The sequence below is a fragment of the Idiotropiscis lumnitzeri genome, chromosome 1 (assembly GCF_059441095.1).
Source record: "Idiotropiscis lumnitzeri isolate Australia: NSW breed Sydney's pygmy pipehorse chromosome 1, RoL_Ilum_1.0, whole genome shotgun sequence".
In the NCBI taxonomy this organism is placed as follows: Eukaryota; Metazoa; Chordata; class Actinopteri; order Syngnathiformes; family Syngnathidae; genus Idiotropiscis; species Idiotropiscis lumnitzeri.
In genome coordinates, this window is record NC_142391.1 from 30,873,510 (window position 1) to 30,901,249 (window position 27,740).

Genomic DNA, 27,740 nt, shown 5'->3' on the forward strand with positions numbered 1-27,740 from the left:
GTATAGAGCTGAAAAAGATCCTCGGGTCATTTGAGAAACTTGCTCGAGACATTTTTTTCTTCCTCGAGTTGACGCAAAACAGTCAGGAAGAAGAAATCAAACTAGCTGCAGCAATAATTGTTCATGCTATGCATGACAGCAACTTGCTTATAAGCGTAACTTGCTTGCCGCTACGGAGGTGAGGATTAGTTACCAGAAGAGTCGCACCTTGGGGAGATGTTGTTCAGCTGCACCAGCATGCAAGCACGGCTCATTGCATCGCCCGTAAAGGTGCGTTGGTGCAGCCAAATATTCCATGAAGGCGTCGCTAATGTGTCAAAAAGTTTAACAATGTGGCAGTAAAGCCTGAAGGCGAGTGGATTATTTGAAATATCTTGACAAATAATGTGAAAAACTCTTTGAAAACTGTGAATCTTAACGGCAAATTGAGATTAGCATCATATTGAAGAAAGAAACCATCTCAATGTGCAAGTAATTACCGTACAGGCAAGGCTTTTGAGTGTGCGTCACTGTTCGTTAATGTAATTACAAAACTAATGGGTAACATGCATGCATATGACAAAACGGGGCCAGGTTCTGATGATGTGACAGCAGTGTGACAACTCTCCGTGTTGTCAATAGCAATTTCCTAATAAACACGGTTCCCAAAGATGAAGGAGAAAAGACCTTGCTACTTTCATGTAAAATCAAATTGCATTTCGGGCCAAACACAAATGAGTGAGGAACGTTAACATTGGGTTGAAATTTAGCATTTTTCACCTTTTCAGTCTAAATTAGCAAAGGCCGACTGTCAAATGATTAGATTATCTTGAGGGATTTTCCTGTGGTGTGGGTGGTGTCAAGGAGGATTTTGTTTTTCCCCTTCAGGATGAGTTTGAAAACCGTGGGGGCCAACAATCAGAGATGTTCATCATTTTAAACATTTACGGTGAACTAGGTGATTGTAACAAACCATCAGCCAATTAAGATCACCTTGAAGTCCGTTCAATGGTGGACACAACTAGAGGAGCAACTGGTCGAGTGTTTGGAGGCGGTGTCTCCCAATTCAATCATGAGGACAATCATTTGCAACTGCTACGTATTTATCGCAGCTGAAAAGCTGTGACAGACTCGCTTCTGGTATTACTTTTTGTGCTCTTCCTCCTACTTCCTAGGTCTTTTTTCACAATGTGAATTTAAAAAATAAAAACAGTTGATTATATTAAAAAAGACAAACCATTGATGGTTATTTATCCTGTCATCTTTTGGTTGAATAAAACACTTGCTTCAGGTCCCTGGGATCAACCTACAAAAAGTTGCGACTCAAAATTAAGACGTTGCTTCTCAAATTAAGTCATCGATTAGTGTCCTCAATCAAATTAATTGATTAGCAAAACTACTTGGCAAAGAAAATTTTTTACATAACCCCCATGATTTTGGGCTGTTTTATTGCTCATTCTTCACTTTCTTGCTTGTGACTAAGGGCTGCATAAAAAAACCTGACTGGACATGACCTGAACAACAACAACAACAAAAGCAAAGAAGCCAAAACAATCCCTGTTCACACAGGCCTGCATGCCGGGCCTGCACTTGGCAATGATATATGTTTTTTACTGACTACGAGCTAATTAGGCTTACATTACTTATGTAGTTTCTGTCATTTTGCAAGTGTGCAACTTAATTCAACCAATTCAATTAGTGCATTTTCATCAACAGCCTGTATGTTAACCTTTGCAAAGGTGTTCAATGGTGGTCAATTCTTCCGCATCAAAATTCATCCAAGCGTGTCTTTATGAACTTGACAGAAAAGACCCTTCATCAATCTCTTGCAGAAAACCAACAATTGTCCAAAAAGTCTTGATAAAATGATGATGAAGGACACAATGAACATAGTCTAACCTCGGCTTGCTTAAATGAATGATTGAGATGTCCTCAAGAAAACTATAAATGAGCCACCTCAATAACATACAGACACCGCAGACAGTGGACATGAGCCTGCATGTTGCAGCAGGGAGGCTTCAGGAGGAGGAGGAGGAGGAGCCTAGAAGAGTAGCAGCCTGCAGCTCTGCCTTATTCCAAGTTCTTCCCCACTGCCTTCATACACATATTCAGCCTGTGCAGAGAGCATGCATAAATGTGTTTTATATGTGTGTCGCACACGGATGTCAACACAGGAAGAGCTCACATTCAGATACCCGACAGCTCCGATGTCTCCTTCTCCCATTACGAAAGAGAGAGTGGAAAAGTCAGAGTCAGCACGCTGGCATGAGAGCAGCCACGGCTGGAAGGAGATCAGCACACACATCTGCAGAGCACCCTGGAGTGGGTGTCTGTGTGCAAAATCAAGTGTGCGTATCAGAGCAAGAACAAGACGGTGAGAGCAAGTGTGCACTCTTCAGAAGTGAAAAGTCAACTTGGCGTGCGCAGACTTGCAACAAGTCCGATTTCGAACCAGTAACTGTCAAGTAAAATTACAAATGATAATGATAATTTGTCCAGTGCTCGCCGCCTGGCATTTCATAGACAGTTATTCTGAATTAAGGAGGATTGAAACATCACGTTTGATGCATTTGAATTTGAATTTAACAGTTACGTTTTATGTACCCTTCAACCTACATGCAACAGAGTGTAGATATTTTTAGTACAGTGCACGGTCGTCAAATATAAAAATCTAATGAGACAACGCGACCATTAAGGATTCATTTGTGCAAGTTCTCACTACAGGAGATCAACCCGTTAAAAAAAAAAAAAATTTAAGAACCATTTTCGGGCATGAAATGACGCCAATTCTAAATGTACAGGGGCATTTTCAAAACCACAAACTACATGGCCAATTATAAAAATATCTATACACCACTTAAGTGTGATCATTTGCTGTACAGTACGTGGATTCAACATGCATGCTCATCACTGTCTACGTGTTTAAAACCCATTAAATTTCTGTCACAAGTCCTCATTAAAGTTGAGGGTCGTTCACATCCAGCGTTAGTTTTGGTCACTTTCGTTACCCCGGCGCTTCCGTTGTGTTGTGGCTTTTTGCAATTGTTGTGATCTTTCTCGGCCACCGTAAGTTTCCACATTCAACATTCAAAGTCCACACAAGAAGGCAAGGATTTAAACCCCCAACTTCAGGACTGTGAGGCAAATGTACAAAGCACTTTCCCACTATGGCACCACTTTCACAATAACAGTTAAAATATAAATAAATAAATAGCACATGAACAACGCTAACAGAGGCTATGAAAACCGCTATTAAAAACATATATTTTTCTTTTACTTTAAATAAATCCAAAACACATTTCACAAAGCATACACATATACAGAAACTACAGAGAAAGTATGAATGATAATACTATTATGAGACTTCCCTTGAAATATTATTTAAAGACCAGCAACAAGCACTGACACGATTAATCATAATCAAAAGCAACAAAGAACGGTAATAATAAACGATTGTGTTTACTTGGCAGCCAGCAAATTCACTAGCTGGAGGAAACTGAATTTGTTCGTGTATTGTTAAATTTCACCTCTTCTAAAAAATGGACAAATACAAATAGAAAAAGTGGAAACAATCAAATTGTTAATAGTAGTGGAAGATAATACGTTGACTAATATTTAAAAAGGCTAGCTAGAAGGATCTAGCAAGCTAGCTTGAACTCGACAAATGAAACCATTTTATGGCATTGTTAGATTTTCAATGAGTTAAAAAGAATGTGAAAATGTAAAAGATATAACGCTAAATCAGCTTTTTCAAACGAATTGGTCATGTTATCTTTTTACAATGTTAATATTATTCATGAGTCTGAAAATCATTTCTAACTAATATAATATAATAAATAGTATCTCCCATTAATGTTCAGCTTCATTGTTACAACTTAAGAAGTTAAGCAAATAGTTTTAAATGTATTTTATCCACAATCAATAGTGTCGGTGTGAGTGAGTTAGTTTGCAGCCCGTCTTTTACATTTGCAAAGCTAGTTAGAGATACTGTGGGTGGAACAACTTTGTCGCAAATACATTAAAAAAAAGTAAAAATATGAAAATGCAATGAAATAGCCCTCAATAAATTATATATATATATATATATATATATAAATCATAAGTTGACCCAAAAATGCATCGTGTGTCGCCATAACATTAAGACATAGCCTACAATACTTAAATGAACAATTAAAAAAACTTAAAGACATTCCTTCACTGATAACAAATCAACCACGTGCCTGCCTAATGATTAACCTCTAGAGACCCCTGACCCTTGATTTGAACAACTCTGGAGTCCACTAATAGAAGTAAGCTTAAAAAAAAAAAAAAAAAAAGGGAAAGGCACGTTGTTTTGCATCCCATCATACGCATGTATGTAGTGTTTTTTCCATAAATTCTATCACATCTTCCATTGCTATTGTATTTTTTTTCTAGTTATAATGAAACTAACCGGGTAAGCTTAATAATATGTAAAGCATTTTGTCCACTAATTACGTATGAAATTGTGAAAGTTAGCATGAGTGAGTAAGTAGCCTGTATTTTTTGCGAAGATAAGCTGTCTAAAGATAGAACATTATGCCACAATGAAATAAATAAATCCACTTTTTAAATGTATTGGCCTTTTGGATATACAGCATTGTAATATGTATATATGTTCATATTTTCATCACAACATCATCACCTTCACTCTATATAAAGAAGTTATTAATTATGGTGGCTGTTTGATAATCAACTGACTAGGGACCGATTTTGGGCCCCCAATCCTCAATTGGGACAACCCTAAATCCACGAATAGAAGTAGGCTTTGTTGAGGCCACAGGATAAAATCAGAGAAACACATGTTGCTTTGCACCTCAACACAAACAGCATGAAAGCCCATGCATAATTACCCCATTATTTCCTATAAATTCAATCACATCTTTTATTTATTTATACTTATACTCAAGCTACACAGTAAAGCAAATAGTTTGTTGCATTTTGTCCGCTAATCGTGCAAAATTCTAGTTGCAAAAAAGGGATACATGAATGACTGTTGCAGCCTTTTTTTGTAGATTCGGAAAAGTTTCCCACACAGCAAAAACTACGAAAAGAACGTGACAACTACCGTGACAAAAAAAAAACACAAAACACCCTATTAAAACAACAGCAAAGTGCTTACTTTGCACGAAGCGTCACGCAGGAATCCTGCAGGGAGCAGATGGACTTTTTTTTCCACGACAGCACAACTTGCTCATCTACACGCACACACACGCACACACGCAATTCGCTTCAAGTCTTCTCCACTTGATTCAAGCATGAGTCCCTTTTTCTTCCATTCACTCGTTTTGTTTCCATGCAAGAGACTACTTCTGCTTCTTCTATTCCTATCGGGAAAGCCTACGCAGGCACACACACGCTACACTTCCACACGCACACGTCCGCCGTGATCGGAAAGCCTCACATGGCGGTGAGGCGCCCCCATCCGCCCAAAAAAAAAAAAAAAAAAAAAAAACGAGAGTCCAACCTCCTTTCCCAAGACGAGCAGCCAACTGGAGCCGGAGGCCACCCTCGCCAAAATGCATCCGCCTCTTAAAGAGCTGCGCACACACTCACACAACTACCCACCGTCTGCATCTTTGCATCAACTCTAATAATTTCTTTGAACTTGTTTGCTGAATAATTATTTGTTGTCTTGTATAGAAATAACAGATACACGCTAACACGACAATAATTTTGCTGGTGTATTTAAAAAATCTAAACATCTAGTAGAAATGAGCATATAGTAGTAATGACTTTAGTCCTAATTACAGGGGTCTTCAACCCACGGCTCCAGAGCTGGATGTGTCACTTTCATCCTTTTGCTGTCGCTCTCTGTGACTTTGGAAAATAATGAGTCCTTCATTTAAATTTAAACTAGAGTAGTTTGCTGATTTCCTAAAAGCACTTGTAAATATGAAGATTATTGGGCCTTAACATTTTTGATGATTTTTGTCACTGAAAATATTTATCACAAACACCGATGTCTAAACCTGATGCCAAGACCTAAGCTACATTCGACCCCTGTAACCATAAACCATAAATCCAAGAAAAAAATAGTTCCTGAAGAAAACAGAATGCGATTTAAGCCCCACTGACTACTGAGCTTAATGTCCAGGCTAACTTTGCTGCCAGCACCCTAATTTGAATATTCTAAATCGCGAGGCTTGACAAACGTACATTCCCACTGTGACCGTATCGGTAGAGGGGCTAAACAGCCACCAACTTGAAAAAAAAAGTTAATAACTTACCAAATTAAGTTGTATCCACGGCACGCAGATGAAGAATGAGCTAGTTTAAAACGCCCGGTCAGAGTGGAACAGAGCGCATTCAAACGCACCCCTAAGTCTTCATATCAATGGCACTAATTACTTGCCCACCGTGCAGCCGTTGAGAATCCATCCATCCATCCATCCATTTTCTATACGCTAATCCTCACTAAGGTTCTTGGGGTGCATCGTGAACCGATCGCCAATCAATTGCAGGACACATATCGACAACGATTTACCATACCATATAATTTTTACAGTCCTAGGTGTTAATATTTGTGATAAATGATAAGATGATATAACTCATAATCCGTGCTAGCTAGCTGAAACAGAAATGATCTGTTGTAGAGCCAATTTCACATCTTCTAGCATGGTTAAATGAAATAAATAGTTGCTAATGCTAGCTATCTTGTTAGCAAGAGAAAACATAAGGTTGCTTGTTTAGAGCATGAATTTAATTCTAATAAAGCAAAAAAGTAGACATTATTGAACTATAGCCGTTGTATAGACTTGACCATAATGTAAATAATTGATGCTAATGCTAATGCTTGCTAGTAGTTATCTTGCTAGCTCAATGACTGGATTTTGCTTGCCTAGAACACAATTTCACATATAATATAGCGAAGTAAAAATTTATTTCAAGCAGATAAAGTATCATTATTATGATCAAGTTGGGTTAGGTAGCTTGATAATACATACAATAGCTAAGTTGGTAAATGTCTGGCCTCTATTGAGTCTTATTGCAACTTCCACAATTCCAGTGATGCTGTCTGAGGCTCACCCAGAATTTTAGCTTACTTTAACTTGGAGCCTGCACTATATTCTGATCAGTATGACTTCATGCTTGAGATTTTAAAACTTTAAAACGGATATAATGTGTTAGATATCTATTGAAAACAATAATTTCTTCTTTCTAAAGTTTTCTTTTAACTGTATTTAGAAATGTCAAATCTGCCTGGTGATTACCAGAACGGACATCTTATGGGTTGTGTAAATGCCTTTTTGATGACGCTCAACTGATTTGCATGTCACGGATATTCAAGTTATGATTATACTATTATTTATTTTGCGGCTGCGTCCTGCTCATATGGAGCCAGAACAATGAGTTTTGGTGGTGAGAGGAAATGTTGGCTCTGTGGAAAATATGCATGAACAAAAAAGAAACTTGAATGTGAAAACAATCTTTTTTGGTGTCGAAACATTTTCTGAGTCAATTATATAGTAATTCCTCAATTTCTTTCACAGTTGATGGGCACCAGAACCCGTGCAAAAAGTGAAAAACAGCTAAGTAAATCTTTTTTTTTTTTTATTATTGCTTTTAATTTTGGGAGGATTTATGCCTCTATTTTGGGAAGATTTACGAATCCTTCTAAATAAAAGTTTACTTGAAAAATGAAAAATGAAGAAGCAGGCTAGGAGCGGACCATGATCTACTAGCCTGGCAGAGGACGATTACAACGGAACTTTGGCTAAAAACTACATTAAAGTATTAATTTTTAGCCTATAATTGGTTGACCTTAACTAAAATCTTGAAGTGCATTTTCGTCAAAGCTACAATCCTGGTGGATTAATGCACTTTTAAACTCTTGTTCTAGTGCAAAGCGAAAGTTATTGCCATTACTTCTGCTCTTGTTGCATCTTCTTCTTTCTTCCCACATGTTTTAAGATGACGCAGAAGAAGCACTGTTGCTGGAAGTAATCATGGCTTAACTTTCTCTATGCACAATAACATCAACTTTTGGATAAATTCCAACGCGGGATTCTAGTTGATTTGCCAATGTTTTGTCCTCCTTGTCTTGCTGAGCGAGCCGTCCCTGTCGGATGGCTGAGCGCGGTCCGCTCACAGCTTCTGAACACAGCTGTTTGCCATCCGCTTATCCGACTTGAAATTGATTAACTGAACAGCACTTGAATATTGTTTTGATTTTCGGGTGAGAACGTTGTTCAAAAGTATCATTCATCGAATAACGTGAATGTGACAGGCCGGATACAACAACGGAAGATTCTGGGTCATTAAAGCCAATAAGCACAAGGGATAAATCCACTCGTGCTCTCATTGGTCGATCTCTCGCCGGGAACCAATCACGTGCCTTGTTAACATACAATTTATTTTTAATTAATATTTGGGAAAAATCCGTGAAGCACTGACGCCGCAAAAAGTGAAGCACAAAGTGGCAAGGCCACACTGTACATCTTTTTGCACAATGAAGTCGGGCATGTGTTCAATTAGTTCCTTTGTTATGGAATAGTCATTCCTGTGATTGTGTGCCCCGAGTGATCATGTGGTCTCTTGTTGTATTAAATATGACAGGGGAACAATGTGACTGGCCCAGTGGACCTTTACTGGGCAAGCTACACCATCAGTGTGTGGATACAACACAACAATTCCATCTTGATTTACACAGCAAGGAGAGAAAGTAAATCTGACAAGAGTGCAGAAAATCTGCAGTGTTTCAGATGAATGATTGTTTGTCTGGAGGCTACTTCCTGGTTCACCGGAGCAACCTAAGATAAAGGAAATACTGTCTAAAACGTTGTGACATGTACTGTATATATAGACATACACGGTAGCATTATTTCTTTTAAAAGGATCTTTCAATTCAAAGAACTGAGGTGTCAGCGTGGGACCCAAACACAGGGAAGCAAGGGAGGGGTAGATTAAGTGGTATATAATTCCAGACAAAAAAGGCAAACAAGCGATTGAGAAAATAAAAAAAATACAAACGTGCGAAATTACAGGGATGAACAAAACAAGGACTTGACTTAACTTGCAAAAATGAGACTGGCATGCACAACAAACATGAACAATGAACTGGACATCTGACAAGGACAATGCACCGACAAGAAGTCATTATACGCCTTTTCAATAGGCTTGTTTTCTCGCAAAACTCTCTATAGACTGTTTTTATTGAAGGTGATTGAATAAAATAACCAATAAGTCAATAAGTATATACTGATGTTTCTTTCCTCCTCTTGTCTGGGCCATTTTCTGGTAATTTGTATCCCCTCCCTGAACAATGTTTGCTTCTCTGTGTATTTATTTTCTTAGCATAATGGGAGAGTGGCCTTTGTGTCATCCCGCTTCAAATGCCCTGTAATGTGTTTAGGGTGCTGTCCAATCACAAGCGTGACACTTCCCATTGTTGTAGGTGGCCGGGCTACCTATTGGATTAGAGCCAGGTGAAGTAGTTGCCTGCAGCGGAGATCACACAAGCATACGCATGCCTGTTCTTTCATCTATTTGTGGACCTTCATTGCTATAAAACGTTCTCCTGACCCTTTACCCCAGTTCTGACCATTGCTGGTAAACATCCACTGCTCTGCAATTGCAATTGTTTTTCTCCTGGTACGCCAGCTTCCTCTCACATTTCAACCTATATATATATATATATATATATATATATATATATATATATATATCCTATCCTATCAATGTGGTCTGAAACAACTGAAATTGTCATGCCACTATCCACGCCGCTTATCCTGTTCGGGGTCGCGGGAGGGTGCTGGAGGCTATCCCAGCTGACTACGGGAGAAAAGCGCATTACACCCTGAACTGGTCGCCAGCCAGTCACAGGGCAGAATATATATATATATATATAGATATAGATATATATGTACTTTAAAACTTTTAAAACTACTTAGCATTATTTTACTTCCCACAAAATGTGAAAAAATAAATAAATAAGACTGATAAACATTCAACAAAAATGGGGATGAGGGGAAATATAGCAAAAAAGGGAAAAAAATCCAAAATATGCAAAAATATTTTGATTAAAAAAAAAATGCAAATCCACTGGTGCCGGGCTGTTGTGAATGAGCAGGGGTCAACTGTAATTTCAAGTTATAATATCACCAATCACCAATCGATGAAGACATGACATGTTGCGCTTACACTGTGTATTTTACTGCCGTATATTACAACGTGAGTTGGCCTAATGATTGTTTGCGGATTTGGAATGACATGCAGGTCAAACATGAAACACCTAAAAAAAATATAAACACTTTGAGTGAGCTCTTGCGCTTAGGTTTTTATGTTGTTGTACGTGCTATTCAGCAATTTAGTGTCATTCTTTAATGGTAATGGAGAAATAAGACTACAGTATGTGGCAATATTACATTTTCCTCAAACGCTTTGTTATTGTGTTATTTTCTACATGCAATGAAAAATGTACTGTATTATCAAACATGAAATACCGTATATTAAGAGCACATATTTTATCCATATTTGAAATAGCATTTTTGTCATACATCTAGTTCAGAACTGCGTGGTCCTATGTGTCCCCCGAACAGTACTGATGAAGAATTGTTGCCCCCTCTAGAACTTAAGCTTAAGTCCACGATTAAAGATTTTTTGAAGCTGAAAACAGGTTGAGGACAAGTGCCATAGAAAATGGATGGTAAACATCTAATACTGTGGCTAATCTGAATAGAGGCAGTGCCTTGCCAGATGTTTGTCTTTCTTGATAATACTGTGGAACCAAAGTTGAACACCCTCGAGGTCATACTAAAATATCAGGCTTCATGCAAAATTCAAAAGACAAGAAGAAATTCAAAGTGTACAACTACGCATCTCATGCGAATGCGTGCACATGTATGTGTTGACAAACATTGCCTCTGGTCTCTAGACTCTGGTTCCTTCTCCACATCGGATCTAAAACCAAGTCTATCTACAAAAGACAATAATAACCCTCACTAAGTAACTAATGTCAATGTGTCTTCGCATTCTAGGGTAAAACTAAAAAATCATTTGCAAAAAGCTTCAACTGCTCTCAGTGTGTCTTGAGAATCTGCCAATGAACCATAATCCACGATTACAAACATTGGTCTGCATAAAGGTGACAGCGGGAGGGCGGCGAGGGCAAGCGGTGAGGAAATTGATGCCAATTGGTGAGCTGGCGCCAGGCGAATAAGAAGCGCAGAGTGTCAGCATGAGAGCCCCGCCATGTGCAAAACAACACAATTAAGTGAGAGGCTTGACCGTAATCAGTGGAACCATCATGCAAATGATGTTTTTTTTCCTTTTTTTTCCCCCTTCTTCCACCTGCCAGTGACCGCTTTAACGTCGGTCGGTCGCCGCCACAGAATACAAATCGGGGACTTAAAACTTGATGAAAAGCCGGGCGGGTGAAAGGCGAGAGAACTTGATATTAAATGACATAAAAGTGTTCTTTTGTTTTACTATATCCACCATATTTCTCAGGGCTCTCAAGTAGAAACAATTATGGGAGCGAGTCCGAGCGACCTCCTGTGCGACACATGTAATCGCCATTTGTTAAAACAGCTTTTGAGTTCTTTTGAACGATTTTTATTTCCATTTCTAAACAACCATTTGATTTGAACACACACTCCGGACGATGAAACAATGATGTAATAATCAATACAGTTCCCACTGCCTACCCATTGATGATGAACAAAGAAGGATTAGGCTCAAAATCTTCCATCCGGACCATCTCAACATGTGTGCTCTTTCAATTTGTGGAAAAAAAGCGGAAGCCCACGATGCAATACGTGCATCGACATTTGTGCTTGTGTAACGACAAAGCACCGGGGAAGTTTCGCTGGATGCCACTTAAAAGGGGAAGAGTACCCCCAAAAATTATTTGAAATAACATGTTCTCGCTTCTTCACTGGTCTAAACATGACTGATTACGGTAATATTGTATTTATGGAATATGAGTTAGGCTGCAAAACCCACCCATTTTCAGCCATTTTGTCACTTTCTGTCGACTGAAAATGACATCACAGTCCCACTGGGCTCATGTAACAACCAATCACGGCACACCTATTTTCTGAAGCTGAGCCATGATTGCTCATTATCTGAGCCCTGAACAACTGTGATATAATTTTCCGTCGACAGAAGTGACAAAATGGCCGCCCCCTGAGCAATACAAAAATGGGTGGACTTCACTGCTTAACTCATATTTCACAAACACAATATTAATCAGAATGGCGTAATTCGACTAGGGGGCCTGGATAGAACATATTCTTGGAAATATTTTTGGGGTGACTTCCCTTTTTAAGAATGAGAGCAGTGTCACAAGAATTTAAACGATTCAACATTTATCTGCATTAATATTGTTGCAGGCACCAATGGTGTACTGGTACGCTTGCCTCATTTGTGTGCAGGCAGCATTGGATCGGTTCCCACTCATTGCTGGTTTCCCTGTGTGCCCTGCAACTGATTGGAGACCAGTTCAGTGTAGTGTGCCTTTCGCCCAGTCAGCTAGGGATAGGCTCCAATGCCAATGCCCTCGTGACCCTGTACAGTACAGGTGTCAAACTCAAGGCCCAAAAGCCAGATCTGGCCCGCGACCTCATTTTATGTGGCCCGCAAAGGGCAAATCATGGGCGTCAACTTAATGTTCCTAGCACATTTTCTTCACTTTTAGCAACATTGGGCTTTGAGATATTGCCATTCATTTGTTACCAACCCTCCCCTTCTAAAATAAATAGAAAAAATGTTGAACAAACAATTACTTACTGACTTCTGATTTCAAATGTGGCTTTCCATCACTTTGTTGTGTGTATGTGATTACGTGAGGTGGTCATACATTCATATGATTTCACAGTCATAACGGCCCTCTGTGGGAAACCAGTACTACGATGTGGCACATTCCACAAAAAATGAGTTTGACACCCCCTGCTGTACAAGATAAGCGGTGTGGATGATGACACATAATGTTGCTGTTATTATGTACTAGGTTTTCCTTTGTTTTTTGGAGCACAAATGTAATGGTTACCATGCAGTGAGAATATAAGATGAAGTGTTTGGCTGGGTCCAACGTCTGCTTTAAGGTAATTAAGACTGTTTTTCAACCTACAAAACAGGACCAACTTTATTACTGTGTAGGTACTGATAAGTCTCAGAGCTTTAGAGATTGCGCATTGTCTCACCGTTTGAAGCACAGTTTAGAAAGGAGTGACAGTAGTTTGTTGCCCTCTTTTTGATATCATCCTCCCACATGGCTACACTAGTAGTTAGCGGGATTGAAATGTTTTCTCTTTTAAGCATGTCATTCGCACATACGTTTCAGTGTGTAACTGTGATAGAAAGTGGCACACGCGCAACCAGTTAACATGTAAACAAAACACTGGTTCCGGTTCAAATCGGATGGCGCTCCCATGTTCGGTCAAAGGCTCATGGAGTGCCGGAATAAGAGGGATACTGTCTTGTTTGCACGTCACTGCCATTCAACCATACATCATCAATCTCATTTGGATATATTAGCCTGTTTTCTTAGGTGCAGTGACAGTGCAAACAACATAGGACACAGCGACCTTGTATAAACAAAAACTCGTGAAAAAGAAATATTTGCTCGGTTAACAGCTAACAAAATGTCCTCTTGCTAAGAAATAAAACGGTTTACTCATGATGTGTGAGTCAACAGGATAGGCAACATTTCCCAATTTGTTCCTACTTTGGTACTGTTGCACCCTCAAATTTATTAACAAATAGAGCAAAGCTTGACCTAGACAAGCCTGCAAAACCTCTGCCCTCATGTCGTACCTCCGTCTGCGTGCCATTAAGGTGTGCTGCGGGATTCAGACCCAACATTTTCAAGACAATTATTTCCAAGAGACTGCTTCCTGGTGTCTGTAAATGCATCTAACATGATTGGTATTTGTCTGTTAAGTGGCAGAGGCCGAGTTAACTGGATCCATCGTCATGACATCATTCCCCTGAGGCCTCTGTTTTGTTTAGGGAACATAAGAGGCATCTGGATGTCTGTTGTTCGTTCATACATCCAACATGCTACAAGGCTCCACATTCAAACACTGCCAACAATGTATAGTGGCTTCCATAAGTATTCTGCCCATATGAACCTTTGCCACATTTAAGGCTCCAAACATAACGACAGAAAATTGTAATTATTTGTGAAGACACAGTTGTGAAGTGGAACGAAATCCATACAATATTTGAAACTTTTTTTTTTAAGAACTAAAAGACTGGAAAGTGAGTCGTGTGATATTATCCATCTACTTTTACTGTCAGTGCAGCTCTCTAAAAAGGTTCCCTGAGGATTTCTGAAAGATCCAATGTTGAGCTAAATGACTGATGATGATAAATAGTCAACCTGTGTGTAACCACTCTCAGTATAAACGTACCTGCTCTGTGATAGTCTCAAGAGTCTGTTCAAAGCGCAAATAGCCCCATGAAGACCAATGAACAGACCGGGCAGGTTTGAGACACTGTTATGGAGAAGTTTAAAGCAGGATCTGAAACTTTAAACATGCCACGGAGCACTGTTCAAGCAATCATATTGAAATTGAAAGAGTAAAAGACCACTGTACCTCGAAATTATCAGCCCAAACAAGGAGCGCACTGAAGAAAAAAAAAAAAAAACTAAGCACAAGACAGGCGGCCTTAAAGCCCCTAACATGCATCAATTGGCGCACTATAACCAAACCTGCAAAGTCAATAAAAACGATTATGGAGCCTTGGGAACATTTTGAAACGTAGGTTGGTACTTTTGCAGTCACCTAGGTAACTAGAACAAAAGAGAGGGAGGCACATTATCTTGTCAGGACTGGCAAAATGATTGTGAACTGTAAATGCAGAGACGGCTCACTTATGAAGCATCAGCACACAAACAGCGCACAGTAAAAACATATGACGTACAGCATTTATTTGGAATTGTACTTATCTCACACATGAAATAAAACAAAACGCCAAATAGTAAAATGCCCTCTACTCAGAGATACGATAGGTTTCCGCATATTTAAGGGATGAGATTTCTCAGCACAGATGTTGTTAATCAACCTCACCACCACCTTGCAAATCAATATTATTCAGACATGATTATGCAATCGATGGACTTTGCAAAAGAAACAGCAAATTAGCTGCACTGACTTTTCACCTGAAAAATCGCTTTTTCATTTGCATTTATTTGCTTCTTTGCTATTTTTTGGGGTTGCTGTGGTTTGGTAAGTAAACATAGTTCATTTTAAAATAGCAGGCTTTTCCTTATTTTTACGTGACCCCCCCACCCCCACACACACTGAGTTATGCTAACTATCATACACTTTGACACCTGAGGATCTCAGCAACCAAGAAATACCATCCAGCAGACCAGACAGGGATTCTGCAACTGTATCCTGCACCTGGAAAAACAGAAAGACAGGAAGCTCAAGACTCACTTTGAAAGTAACCAGGAAGCAGACTATCATTTCATCTGCAGTGGGTATTGAGTCCACTTGTCATTTTACTGTTTGTGCCGGTCAGTCAATTTTTCAATTAGAAAAATTACCATCCAGGGATTAGGTAACTGAGGCAGGCCGAGTCTCTTTGCCATTTCAACGCATGGCGTTCGTTGCCGAGTTTGCGTTCTGGTGGTCCGGACTGTTTCACTTTCCTCTCTGGAGACGCATGAAAGGACCAGCAGGGGTTTGGATGCGGTGCACAGCACAGCTCTGATTTGAGCCCCCTCAGACTCTCCTTCACCTGTTTAATAAGTGTAAATTGTATCACTAATCATAAAAGGAAGTAAAATGTGAAATGTAATTCCAGGAGAAATTTCACGAGAAGGAGGAATGTAATGCCTTTACTTATTTTATGACTTTGAATGAATCTGAATAGATAAAGCCCTTTCCAACTTGTTTTTGTACTAATGGTCATGCACATTGCTCCAATGTTTACTTGCTAACTGAAGAACAATACTCACCCGGGAACAAATAACAAATGATGAATGATGAGATAAAATGATTTTGATATATTCTCAATTGATTTAGGAATTTGAGGTTTGCGTTGGTCAAGAAATGTGGAAAGAATACATAAATTTACAGCAAGTCTCGGTTCATTTGTGGCTTTTGTCAAGGAATGTGAAATACAAAAGAAATTTTGAGAATTGAAAACAACTTTGCATTGTGCCACAGATGACATTTTAAAGCTGCAATCGTTTGAAAAATAATTGAACGTGAATAAATCATTTGCCTTGCTTTTTGTTCAAGTGCAAAGACCTTGGAAATATCAACAATTCAAGCCGGTAGTATTTTTATTTCTGCAACACTCAGTGTTTGCCAACCTTTACTGAGCCAAGGCACACATTTTACATTTGAAAAATCTTAAAGCACACAACTAAATCAAAAAAATCACGTTGTTTATTTAAATAATGATGAGAAGTGGTGATGCTGGAAAAACATTTAATTGCTCTGCCTCTCATTAAATTCTCATTTCATTTTTTTTTTTATTTTTTTTTTTACAAATGTTACTGGTGGTAAATAATATATTTTGGTTCCCTAATTGAAACTTTGGGAAGCATTACTTCTCAGCATTCACATAATTAAACCCACTCACCTCTCCCCAGTTCAGCATTCGCCACATAGATGACTCCTTCCACGACCTGGCATACCTGCTGCACCTGAGGGGCCGGCCTGTAGATTGGGCGCCCCAAGTCATTGCTTCCTCCTACAGTGAAGAGTTTACCACTCATATACTGCTTCTGAAGTTTGGCTCTGTCCCTCTCTGCTCTGCACACGAACAACTCAATGAAAACATCTATCATACTTTACATGAAATTCAAGGTACATGACTCTTACTTGTTAGACGAATAAAGTGTAAAGATGTTGAACTTGTGTTTGTGGTTGAGCATATAACTGATGCCAGAGCCGATCACGGAAGGTCCTGAAGGATGAAAAAGTGGTTTGCCTTAGTCGGATTAAGTGGGATGACACTTAAAAAAAGACAAGACTGCCACCTTTTGGTGACCAAAGGATCCTTGTAAAGCATCGCTTCATGTTGTAGGCGTGGCATTACTGGATGGCCTCTCTGTGGCTACCATCATACCCAGGCGGAAATGTTGATATCTGTGATTTTTCTGCCATTTTCGCATTGGGTGCAATAGACTATTCTTAGGCCCCTTCATATTCTGTCATTTTTTTTACATGTATATACTAACTGCACATTTAAAGTGTAAATGTACAACTGATCTGAATGCAAACTCAAAACTATTTTAACTATTTTAAGCAAAAAAAGAAAAAATTCTTACAGCATCAATCAACATCATTACTTTCACACCATAGCAAGCAAACAACATGGCCAGGTTTTTTGACAAAGGACAAGTGCTCCCCCTCTTGTTCACTTGAAAAAAAGTAAAGTCCCTTTCATTCGCATAGAAACACGCACGAGACTAGCGGTGTATCGGGGTATTTCACGTTCGTATTTCACAAGTAGTGAATTGGCGGATTACTCATGTGAGACAGACTGGGCATGTTTCAGTCCTTCAGTAAAGTGGGTGTTGGTTAGGGATGATTACAAAGACAGACGAAAACGCACTTCCATCCTTGTTCTGTCTGTTCTACTTAAAAAACTTCTCATCCACTGTCCAAAAAATGGGCATCCGTTCCATCCCTGGGACGAAACGGATGAAAATAGGTTTCTAAAAAACTAAGAAAAGAATTGAATTTGGCAAAGTTAAACCGTGAATATGCAGGGGGCAGAGGCAATTCATACCAACGACTACTACTACTACAAGACACGTATTTAAAGAAATCAGTAAGTGTCTCACCATTGATCTGACTGTTCGGAATGATTGACATTGGTAGACAATCCGAGGCGCGCATGAGCCTGGTGACTATAGAGACATCCAGTTGCTCCATGCCGGGCCCGAACATGACGTAGCGCGGTTCAGCTGAAGGCACCAGAGACTGCAGGAAGGACGTCAATACTCGGTACGGGGGCCACAAAGGAAGCCATCTCTGTCTGCATGACGGGCATCCTTTCAGATACCTGCAGGATCACAACTGTCATTGAATTCTATTTAAATGGCGGTCTAAGTTTAAGTCACCCACTCTGCCATGTAGTTGACTTTGGATTCCGTCCTCTCATAATCATCCTGTTCTGCATCATCAGTGATGCACGGGCCCTCTGGCGCCTCCAGTTGCGGCATCGTTAAGTGATCGATGGAGGGCCAGTTAGGCATGTCCCTGAGAAGAAAGAACTTCCACAACAAAGGATCTTGGACCAAGGCCCTCCAGTAGCGGCTGGTTGCTCCCAGGCGACAGATGTCCACAGACGACAACAAGGTCATGATCTGGAACTGCAAGTCTACCTTCAGAATGGAACTATTGTTATTTTCTTCATCTATATATGTTTATATAATATCCATCAATCCATTTTCTGTTAATTATGTCTTGGCGAAAGCTGGATTTGCAGTTGTATTTAGTTTTTTGCTGTTTTATTTATTTTTCTGCTGTTTTTGTTGTTTTATTTATTTTTGTGTCATTTGATCAGTTGTTGTGTTGTTTTGAGTAGATATTTATTTTTTAGTTTTTATTTGTTGTTGTAGTTTTTCAAACTTCCTTTTATCAATTTCATTTCAGGTTTCATTCAGACAGATTGTATTACATGTTCTATAGTTTTCTTGTGCACAGTGACATTTCTTGAATTATGCTTTCCTATTCTGAAAAAAGTGCACTGTTATCCGTGTCCAAATAAAGCATAATTCTGATTTTTTTTTGTCTCTTCCCGACCAACGTCATCTGACTCAATTCTCGTCTTCTTTAGAACTATCCCTTATTAGCCCATTTATATTTGGCATTTTCTCATTATTTTTTTTAAGTTTATTGCCGGCCAGAAAAATAACAGTCTACCATTTATCCATCCATTTATGATTATAAAAATAATTAAATTGACCGAATTTGGACATAAGGGCCGTTTGCCCGACTGTGACGATATACACCAATAAGTGTTCCCTTATGTGCTCATGACTTCGATTAAAACAGTTGTCAATACAGTACTGATCCCTCTGACGATTTTAATTTTGAAATGGACTACGAAAATTTTAATTAACAGCTAAGAAAGCGCTCACACAAGAGGAACATTGCCGCCACCACTCAAAACTTACAGGCAAACATTCCAGAAAGCCGGGTTCTTCCTTTCCGAGATCCAAAACCTCGTCTCGCACACCAGAAGGCCAGTAAATCTCTTTTAAACGCCTTAGGCTTCGAATAACGACTGATTCGCTATGAGAGTTAGTCTTCCCTGCCATGACTAGATACGTAAACTTTAGTTTACATGCTGGCAGTGTTGAAATATTTAAGAAATGTGACGTGCTATTTTTGACTCACTTCCTCTCGATGACGCCGCGTTGCAACGTGGGTATTGTAGTGCCCCACTCGTAAAGCGCCACACACAGACGCACGCACACAAATCACACTGGTTAAAGCAAACACAGGCTTTATTGTCACCAAGGACATAAAAAAAAACGAGAATTTAATCCAAAAACAGCACGTTCTCTATTAAAAGTTAAACAAATAAAGTTAATTAAAAGTTGAAGTTTGCAATAAAACGGGAATACAAGTGGTGGATTATGAAGAAATCTGAGCACACTTTCTGGAAAAACTCAATTGCTTTGTGTGTATTTTATACACATTTACAAACTTGTGTATAGAGTATAAACAGATGTCAAATATTAAAAGCATACCAAAATGGCAACTTAAGAATAAATAAAAATGTTACTGTGCAATGTTTCATTTCAGGCTGTTATCAAATAAACAATTCTTAAAGGAAACATTTTTACTAAGAATCTTTTATATTAATATGAATGTTGTTATAACACATTCTTAGAGCAAAACAAGTGCCCTAGTCAACAGTCTAGAATGAAGAGAACTGCTTTTTTTCCTGCAGAATGAGTCAAAAAAAAATATTTCACTGTCAGTTTTACACCACCTGCCTTATAATGCCACAGACCTGGACCATATGGGGGTCCAGGTGAGGTCCAGCTGACCTTTGGCCTTTGCCCCAATACATTTTCTCCCCTTGCTTCCTCTTAGCCTTGCGTTACACTCAATCTCACCTGGTGGGTTACTTTCTTCAATTTGTTTTTTTTTAATAATTACATATTTTTTTTATTATTTAGGGATTGGGGGGAAAAAAACATTGAATACTGATGTCAGATCTGTGTCCGAGGACATGTACACGGAGCCGGCTGAGCTTCACTGTAAAACACTGAGGATCTCCTTGGCGTTCTCTGTGTTCCAGCCTTGGCCCTGTAGAGGGCCCTCGCAGGCGAGCACATACTTATTGAGGATCTGTGTACCAATGTCCCTAAACTGGAGGCGGTCTTCTTTACAATCCACAGTGTCGCCGCTGTAGTCTTCGTACTTTACCGCCCAGAAGCACATTTCTCCAATGTACATCATGGTCAGCAGGTGAGTGTCTGAGAAAATACCTTGGAAAACAAGTCAAGGGTGTATAAGTCAGAATAAAATTTTATTACAGATATCTATGTGATGCAAAAATCATTGGTGGTCCCTGAACAAAATCAACACTACATAACTTAAGTTTTACAGCCTGTGTATTTCTTCCCATTCCATTTCATTGATAAAATAATTGGTATTTTTTCAATATTTAAAAAAACACACAAAAAAACATTTTTTTCACAGAAAGTGATTTTATTCTAATGGGGAAAATTCATTTGATATAAAGTAAACCGCTAGGGGTTTGGTCACAAAGTGAATGAAAGTCTTCAGTAAAGGGACCACTGAATTTATTTCAGAGACTTTTGTTTCACTCCCTACATTTGACAGCAGCTGTTTTCCACTCGTTAGTTGAGTGGGTATCGTTAAGATTTTAAAGATACTACTTCTATTAACAATATTGTTTATTAATCAAATACTTAAATGGTACAGTAATCCCTCATTCACGGTTAAAGTCCAGAACCAGAACTACCTTGTTATGCATTTTTGGGCAGTTCCAGAGCGACTATTAGTCTGTAAAATACGGTACTTTTACATAAATACTGAGTGTGAGTAAATAAAAATTACGCCCCCCCCCCCAAAAAAAAAAACCCCCATACCTTCAGATAGGAAGCCTGCGGTTGCAGTATCATGGAGCACCACCCCATCATTGAGCTTCACTGAGTTCCTCACCTGCAGCATCCGCATTAGGTAGCGCACTCCTTCTTGAATACACTGCATGAAAACAGAGTACCATGAAGTATACGGACAAGCTAGTTGCAATCAGACATGGAAAGTAACACTTCCTTAAATCGTAGCCTCCACTGTCTTATTTGCCGTGCTCCAATTAAGTACCGGGTTATGTCATCCTCTTGAATGCAATTCTCTCCTATTAAAGAAGGTACGCACACACAGCAACATCCTACCGAGCTTTAAAATGTTGGAAATACAGATGAGGACAAAATATGCGCATGCTCAGAGTGTGGAATGAGATGGCCAACACAGCTCAAATAAAACCAACCCTATCTCCATCTACTACCGTGAGTCTTGTCCCACAAATCATGTCTGTTGTAGAACCAAATCTGACCTGTGTGAGTCAGCTGTCACCACAGGGCATACAGACGCACACAAACGATGAAGAGACGAGTAAAGTATACCTCGGCTATATTGCAGATCATGGTACGTACAGTATAGTTAGATCCTGTAACGCCCTTGCAAAATATCATCTAGTTTTTTATTTTTGCAGCATAAAATCTAAACAAATATTTAACATTTGACATATTCTGGGCTGTATTTCTTTTTCAAGCCATCACTTAGAGAAGGTTTTAACCAGACACACAAAATATGTGTGCTACATGGGAAAATCTGAATGGCGGTTATCAACTTTAGTGGATGAAACTCAAAAAATGTTATTGAAAATATGAAGAACGTGTGAATTTCATCGGATTCCTTTATTAAATTAGGAGTGGCCCAATCGGGCGAGCATCAGTAAACCTCAGGTGGCTTGGCACACTCCTCTAGCGGCCCCATGCCATTAGGGCACTGTTAATGTAAGAAGCCTGCTCTTATTCACTACTCGCAGTAGGACTCAGTCACGTTCCCCTGCAAATAACGGGGGAGCATGCACCAATGAATATTTAGACATGGATCACTGAGGAAATAAATGTCACCCTCTGAGGGTTCAATTTGTGTCTACTTTTCTGTCATTTTGACTATACGATACCTTCAGGAACGTCTCCTTGTTTTCCTTGATCCATTGCTTCCGTTGATGAAGGGTGTGGCAGTACATGTAGAGCAGCGCACCACGTCTCCAATAGAGGCATTCTAACAGCTCCAGGCCCAAAACAGCCTGCACCTGAGAGACCAAATAACAATGTCACAATTCACTTGTATCACCGTATTCAAAATTAATAGCATTGTTTGACATTGTCACTCTCCTCTGGTTCAATGTCATGACAGGCCCTGCTGTACAAACAAAGATGCATTTCACACAGAGAGGAACCAACCACACCTCTTGAGATGGTGCTAGTCTCCCCACCAGAACTTCTGGCTCGGTCAGATCTTGCAGGAGCTGCTGAATTTTGAACGGTGAACAGTCCTCCGGGAACTCTTGATCCACCAGTTTGTTTTCTTCATAAAATGTGATATCTAGGATCACCTACCATACACAAACAAAATGGAACGTTTACATTTTTTACTATCGCTGGCCTTTGCTACACAGACTTGACTTGACAAGAACATAAAGGTTAGGAACATCACACAATGAAGTTGTCTGCATAAGAATGTTACTGCCGTATTTACAGACAACTAGTTGTAGTGTCAACTTTAGCGATCAGCAACTTGAAGTCGACTAATTGACAGTAACTTGTTTTGACATCAACAATACGGACGCCTCGCAGAAAGTAACAGATGAGGGGTGTAGTGTGTCCGCCTAACAAACTAGCAGTAGTGTGTCCAGTGTGTAGAAATATTTTAGGAACAATGAGACCAGTTGCATGGTCACTTGTAAAAAGTGCAAGGGTATCCTTAACTGTAATAAAAGCAAAAGTGCTCTGCATGTTTGTGCATCTGTGTGAAAAGGTTCCCGCTAAACCGAGCTGACTAATTGATAAATCCTCACATTCGCCATCAGTTTACAAATTCATCAAACACCCTGATGTAACAGAGAAAAGACAGAATATACAGTAGCATTTGCTTAGAAAAACAATGAAATGAGACCCAGCAGTGGTTGATCTACAACCTCTTTATTGTATATGCTAAATTAATATCAGCGATGAACACACCCAATGAATATATCCAATGAGTGTTTTGCTCAAAACGCTTCGTGTCTATCCCTCGTGCAGATGGACACCACTCTACCTCCTTCTACTCGCCACGACTCATTCCTCCAGCCCAAATTATATTCAGACACCTTGACGTCAATACAATCAGAACTTGCGGAGCTCTTGGCAACAAACCATGTAAAAAAACTGAAGGTCACTCCAAAGTGCTAAAGTGAACATGCATTTGTATTACGTAAATTGATGACTGTTGCAAGGTGTTGAAGATGTTTGAATGTAGAGAGTGAGGTTGCATTTGGAGGCAATGGCAAAGAGTTGTATGAATGACTAATATCAGCAATTGGCTGGCAACCAGTTCAGGGTGTACCCCGCCCACTGCCCGAAGACAGCTAGGATAGGCTCCAGCACCCCCGCAACCCTCGTGGGGAGAAGCAGAACAGATAATGGATGGATAATATCAATGACGTCATCAACTCTATAATCATCACCTTAGCATTGATTACAAAAAAATATCAAGACTTTCAATATGTAGTTTGTCTATTTGATGCAATGAACTTACCTGTGTGTAATCCTGAAGCAACTTGGAAAGGCTGCTGCTTTCCCCTCCTTGTCTGTAATAACTTTTCAACTTGTCCAGTATGACAGATGCATTTTGTAAATAGTCATCATCTGCGGAAATACATGGAATTAGAAATTTACTAATTGCAGACGCTTCACTACATGTCACTGGCAGTAGTGAAAACCCATCCAGACATTTTCAATATGGTTGTCATCATAAGGGCTGAGAGTGAGATGGCACTTATTATAGCTGACTTTGGGTGAGGAGAAGAGCGCACCCTTGACTGGTTGTGAGCTGATTGCAGGGCACATAAAGACAGACAACAGTATGCAAACTTGTGGGCACTGTGGATTCTTTAATTTACCTAATGTGCCCATTTTATGTGGAAGCCAGGAGGAGCACTTGAGACAGCATTTGAACCTTTTACCTCTCAATTTCGAATCACATGTATAGACCATTTATTTATTTTGAGCGTTAGCACAGGAAAGAATGGATAAACAAATGTGAAAACAAGTTAACCACAAAAAAAAAAAAAAATCACCCCATACAACCAAAGTTCATTTATTTTTTGTATGTTTCTTAAATTATGTAGATGTATACAATAATAAAGGTTGTCCACCTTATTCCTGAGGGCTCCGATTGACAAATGAGTATGCATGCAATGCACGGTAATAGACTTCCGGTTAAATTTTGCTGTTTGTTACAGTGGGTTTCATTTCACGATGTGGTTTATTTTAAACTTTAGTTATCATTAGCCCCCATTGCAATGAAAAACAGCTTGGGAACGTGCTGCACTGTTGTTGTGCTAACAAGCAGAAAAACTTGAATCTGTGACTACAAAGCTGGCCGTCCGGACGGGAGACAAGTTGTTGTGACAGCTTCCAGGGCCAACGCGGACTGAGGAACATACAAATTAGTCTGAGAGTCATTTGAAATGACCACCTCAATGTTGTTCATTTTGTGGACAAAGAAAGCGTCACAACACTTGCATTGAATTTAGTGCTAATAAATGTCCTTCCACACCACCAGAAAAGAGATCTTCGGCAGGGTCACAGTACCACAACAAAATTAAGTGTTGTTTTATGCGTATGATACAAAACATAAGTATTTTTCACTCTGATAAATTATTAGAATGACTGCTGCAACATTTTGGATTTTATCGACAGTAAGCGTAGTAGTGAGTGCCTCAATAAGACGTTACGCTCATAAAATTCTAAATAGTGGAGCCGATTCTTCTAATATTTTAGGGGGGTGTTTGAAGTTGACATAACTATAGATGTTCACGTAAACTTTGAAGATTGATCCCAGTTTTATGACATCGAAGTGTCCCAGTTATGTGGTTCCAAAAAGTGGGAAGTGTTAGGACTGGCTGGCTCCTACGTCTGCTTTATGCCAAACAAGACTGTGTCCAACCACTTAACAAAACATGGCGTTTTGTCAACATTATTACTGTGTAGGTACTACTATGCCTCTGAGCTTTTGAGATTGCTCAATGCCTCAAATCTCAAGTGACAGAGTTCAGAAAGGAGTATAATATATGACGGTACCTTGTCGCTGGCTTTTTTTTTGTCATCCCTTTACCCCCTACATCAGCAGGACGCAGGAGTGAAATGTTTTGTCTTATGAGATGCAACGGGTGTAACCACATTGTTATAGTCCGTAACTCAACGATCCTAGAAAGCCGACTCGCAAAAATATCCGTGTAAAAAAATAAAATAAAAAAATACATAAACGTCGGTTTATTTATACCGGAAGTCGCGCACAGGCTCATGTGGCGTTCGAATAAAGTGGATTGCTTGTGAAATAAGTCCTCAAAACCATATTTAAAATCATGCACACGCACATTCACCCCTACAACTAATAAAGTCTTGATCGTACATGATTTTTGAAACCTATTTTTTTTGGATGTGGGGAGAAGAACGAGACATGATTCGAACCCAGAACCTTACAAAAGTGAATCAGGCGTGCCTACGTTACCGTGGTGAATTTTTCTAAATCGAAAATGACTATTAACAGAAACAAACCAACGTCAGCAGTCAAAAAGTTGACTGGGAGCAAATGTAGGGAGCGCAGTAAATGGTCACATTTAGGCTAAAGTCATTATAGGGTCGCTAGCCAAATGTTTGCTTCTCCATGTTGGCACTTATAAATCATAAATGGGGTGAGTAATCCGATTATTAAATACTATATTTTGATATCATATCCCGGTATGCACAAATTTAGCGCAGCCTGTAGTGGGGGTTATCAAAAGTTTAAGACGTTACATCGGTGCAGCGGCTGTGGTTGCATCGCACGATAACGCTAACAACAGCTAGCTTGTTAGCCGGCTAATAACGAAGCACGGCAGTCAGGCGACGCTGACAGAGGGCAAGATTTGGGTTACTGTTAGAATGTTGGAAGTGTTACCTTGTTTCTCGGCTTTTAAAGCGGAACACTTAGCGTCAAACTCGAATATCCTTCTCTCCAAGTCGAGGCCTTGTCGCCTGTAGTCGTCGGCCATGACTAAAACTACTAGTCACGTGAGAGTAGGTCACGTGTCCAAGCAATGCCAATGCGGGAATGCGACGGAGTTTTGTTTATGTTATTATTACTACTCGGATATAATACTATTTCCGAACAGGGAATAAGCTAAGCATGAAAATGCATTGGTAGGAAATTATAGAGATCGAAAGAAGATTGTAAGCACGATGAATGAGTCTACAGAAATATGTCGAGTGTGACGTCACTTACGTAGTTTCTTTTGTTGACACGTGTTTCGACGAAAGAACGTGAATGTGTGTTTACTGTCAGAGGAGCCTTCCTTTGTTTCACAGCGCAGTTACAAATTGTATTTTATTTTATTTTTTTAATTGGATTAGTGTTGTCATTAGCACATGTCTTTACATTACACAAACTTTGCTTTCCCGCGTCCCATAATCTTTAGGGGTTCGAATGGAAACGAATTTGACACTTGAAATAAATGTGTATCCTACCATCTAAGAAATATTGTATGTCTATGAAGCAAATTACATATTTAAAGTACTGACAAATGTATTCATATTTATATGTAGAATAACACCAATAAATTAATTACGTCATACACTCTTAAACTGAGCAATACCATATCGAACCGTATCGTAATTCACTAAATAGAACAGATATGAATTGTTCCAATTTAAAATCGAACCGTCCTTGAATTATATCAGTGTAACAAGATAGTCTTCATTTAAGCCTGGACAAGCCTATAAATAGCAATATTAAGCTTTTGTATTGTTTATCAAACAGGAACCAAATTAGTGCCATTTGCGTCCTTAGGCAAGTAGGTGAAAATACATTTTTATAAAGCGTCCTGTATTCGATATGTATTAAAGATAACATTAATTTAGCGCAAATGTCACGATTATTGAGGGCCTGTATTTACAAAGTTTATGTTAAAACCCACTAAGAGTTTCACTTCACTGACATGATAAAACTACTTCTTAGATGAACCAATACACATTGAGTCGTTCAGAATATGTATCTTCAAATTTTGTGCTTAAAAAAAGAGTGGAAAAATATAGAACTTTTAGTTTATTTTGGGAGTACTCCAAAAAGCAGTATTTGGTGGAATGGTCCATATAACACAAATATTCATATAACAACATATAACATGTGCTCATTGATGTTTTTTTATTTTTCAATTTGAGCAAAATCGGATGCACTCTCCTTTTTTTCTGATGTATTGCCGAGGTATTGGATCGTAACTCTGCAGACACTTAAAACCAAGGACCAGGACTCAGACTCAAGTTCCAAAAAAGAAGGACTCAGACTCAAGTCCCAAAAAAGAATTATCCCGAATATATATTCAAAAAATTTTCAGGTACATGTTAAGTATCACGGCGGCACGGTGGGCGACTGGTTAGCACATTGTCTTCACAGTGCAGAGGTTGTGGGTTTGATTCCGGCTATGGCCTTCCTGTGTGGAGGTTGCATGTTCTCCTCGTGCCTGCGTGGGTTTTC

General features: G+C 39.3%; 3 protein-coding genes across 6 annotated transcripts in view; all 3 read right to left on the reverse strand.

Moving 5' to 3' along the window:
* The window catches only part of ghra (growth hormone receptor a), a 42,552-nt gene extending 27,973 nt beyond the window's left edge, over window positions 1-14,579 (reverse strand). Inside the window, exons 1-2 of one of the 2 annotated variants that reach the window (XM_088294988.1) lie at window positions 14,541-14,579; window positions 14,355-14,438 (exon numbers count right to left, since the gene is read on the reverse strand). The gene's annotated coding sequence lies outside the window, so the exon portion shown is untranslated. Of the gene's footprint in view, window positions 1-5,119; window positions 5,426-14,354; window positions 14,439-14,540 lie in introns of those variants that run through there. The other variant, XM_088294982.1, reaches the window with a different exon arrangement.
* A 275-nt stretch (window positions 14,580-14,854) lies between these two features.
* Window positions 14,855-19,303, reverse strand: fbxo4 (F-box protein 4). 3 transcript variants are annotated; one of them, XM_088305708.1, is made up of 7 exons: window positions 19,091-19,303; window positions 18,036-18,283; window positions 17,753-17,973; window positions 16,785-16,869; window positions 16,543-16,715; window positions 15,497-15,690; window positions 14,855-15,350 (listed from the first exon to the last, which is right to left on the reverse strand). In XM_088305708.1, exons 1-7 carry the CDS (start codon window positions 19,232-19,234, stop codon window positions 15,258-15,260), a joined length of 1,158 nt encoding a protein of 385 aa, XP_088161834.1. In that variant the 5' UTR covers window positions 19,235-19,303; the 3' UTR covers window positions 14,855-15,257. The 3 variants fall into 3 exon arrangements, with proteins under 3 accessions (XP_088161834.1, XP_088161833.1, XP_088161835.1); XM_088305707.1 differs by having other exon boundaries at window positions 18,036-18,295; XM_088305709.1 differs by having other exon boundaries at window positions 18,036-18,291; window positions 19,091-19,242.
* Window positions 19,304-19,405: 102 nt separating this feature from the next.
* rimoc1 (rab7a interacting mon1-ccz1 complex subunit 1) lies at window positions 19,406-26,408 on the reverse strand. Its single transcript, XM_088305591.1, has 6 exons — window positions 26,169-26,408; window positions 23,763-23,872; window positions 22,435-22,581; window positions 22,147-22,278; window positions 21,044-21,158; window positions 19,406-20,416 (listed from the first exon to the last, which is right to left on the reverse strand). The coding sequence occupies exons 1-6, from the start codon at window positions 26,260-26,262 to the stop codon at window positions 20,181-20,183; spliced, it is 834 nt and encodes a 277-aa protein (XP_088161717.1). The 5' UTR covers window positions 26,263-26,408; the 3' UTR covers window positions 19,406-20,180.
* Window positions 26,409-27,740: the final 1,332 nt, after the last annotated feature.

Coding starts and splice junctions, on each gene's coding strand:
- fbxo4 (XM_088305707.1), bottom strand. CDS start 19,234: ATGGCAGGGAAGACTAACTCTCATAGCGAATCAGTCGTTATTCGAAGC. Junction 17,974..18,035: donor AAAGTCAACTACATGGCAGA/GTGGGTGACTTA, acceptor GTGATCCTGCAG/GTATCTGAAAGGATGCCCGT. Junction 15,351..15,496: donor AGTTACCTAATCCCTGGATG/GTAATTTTTCTA, acceptor CTGTTTTTCCAG/GTGCAGGATACAGTTGCAGA.
- rimoc1 (XM_088305591.1), bottom strand. CDS start 26,262: ATGGCCGACGACTACAGGCGACAAGGCCTCGACTTGGAGAGAAGGATA. Junction 22,279..22,434: donor GACTAGCACCATCTCAAGAG/GTGTGGTTGGTT, acceptor TTGGTCTCTCAG/GTGCAGGCTGTTTTGGGCCT. Junction 21,159..22,146: donor ACAAGGAGACGTTCCTGAAG/GTATCGTATAGT, acceptor GTTTTCATGCAG/TGTATTCAAGAAGGAGTGCG.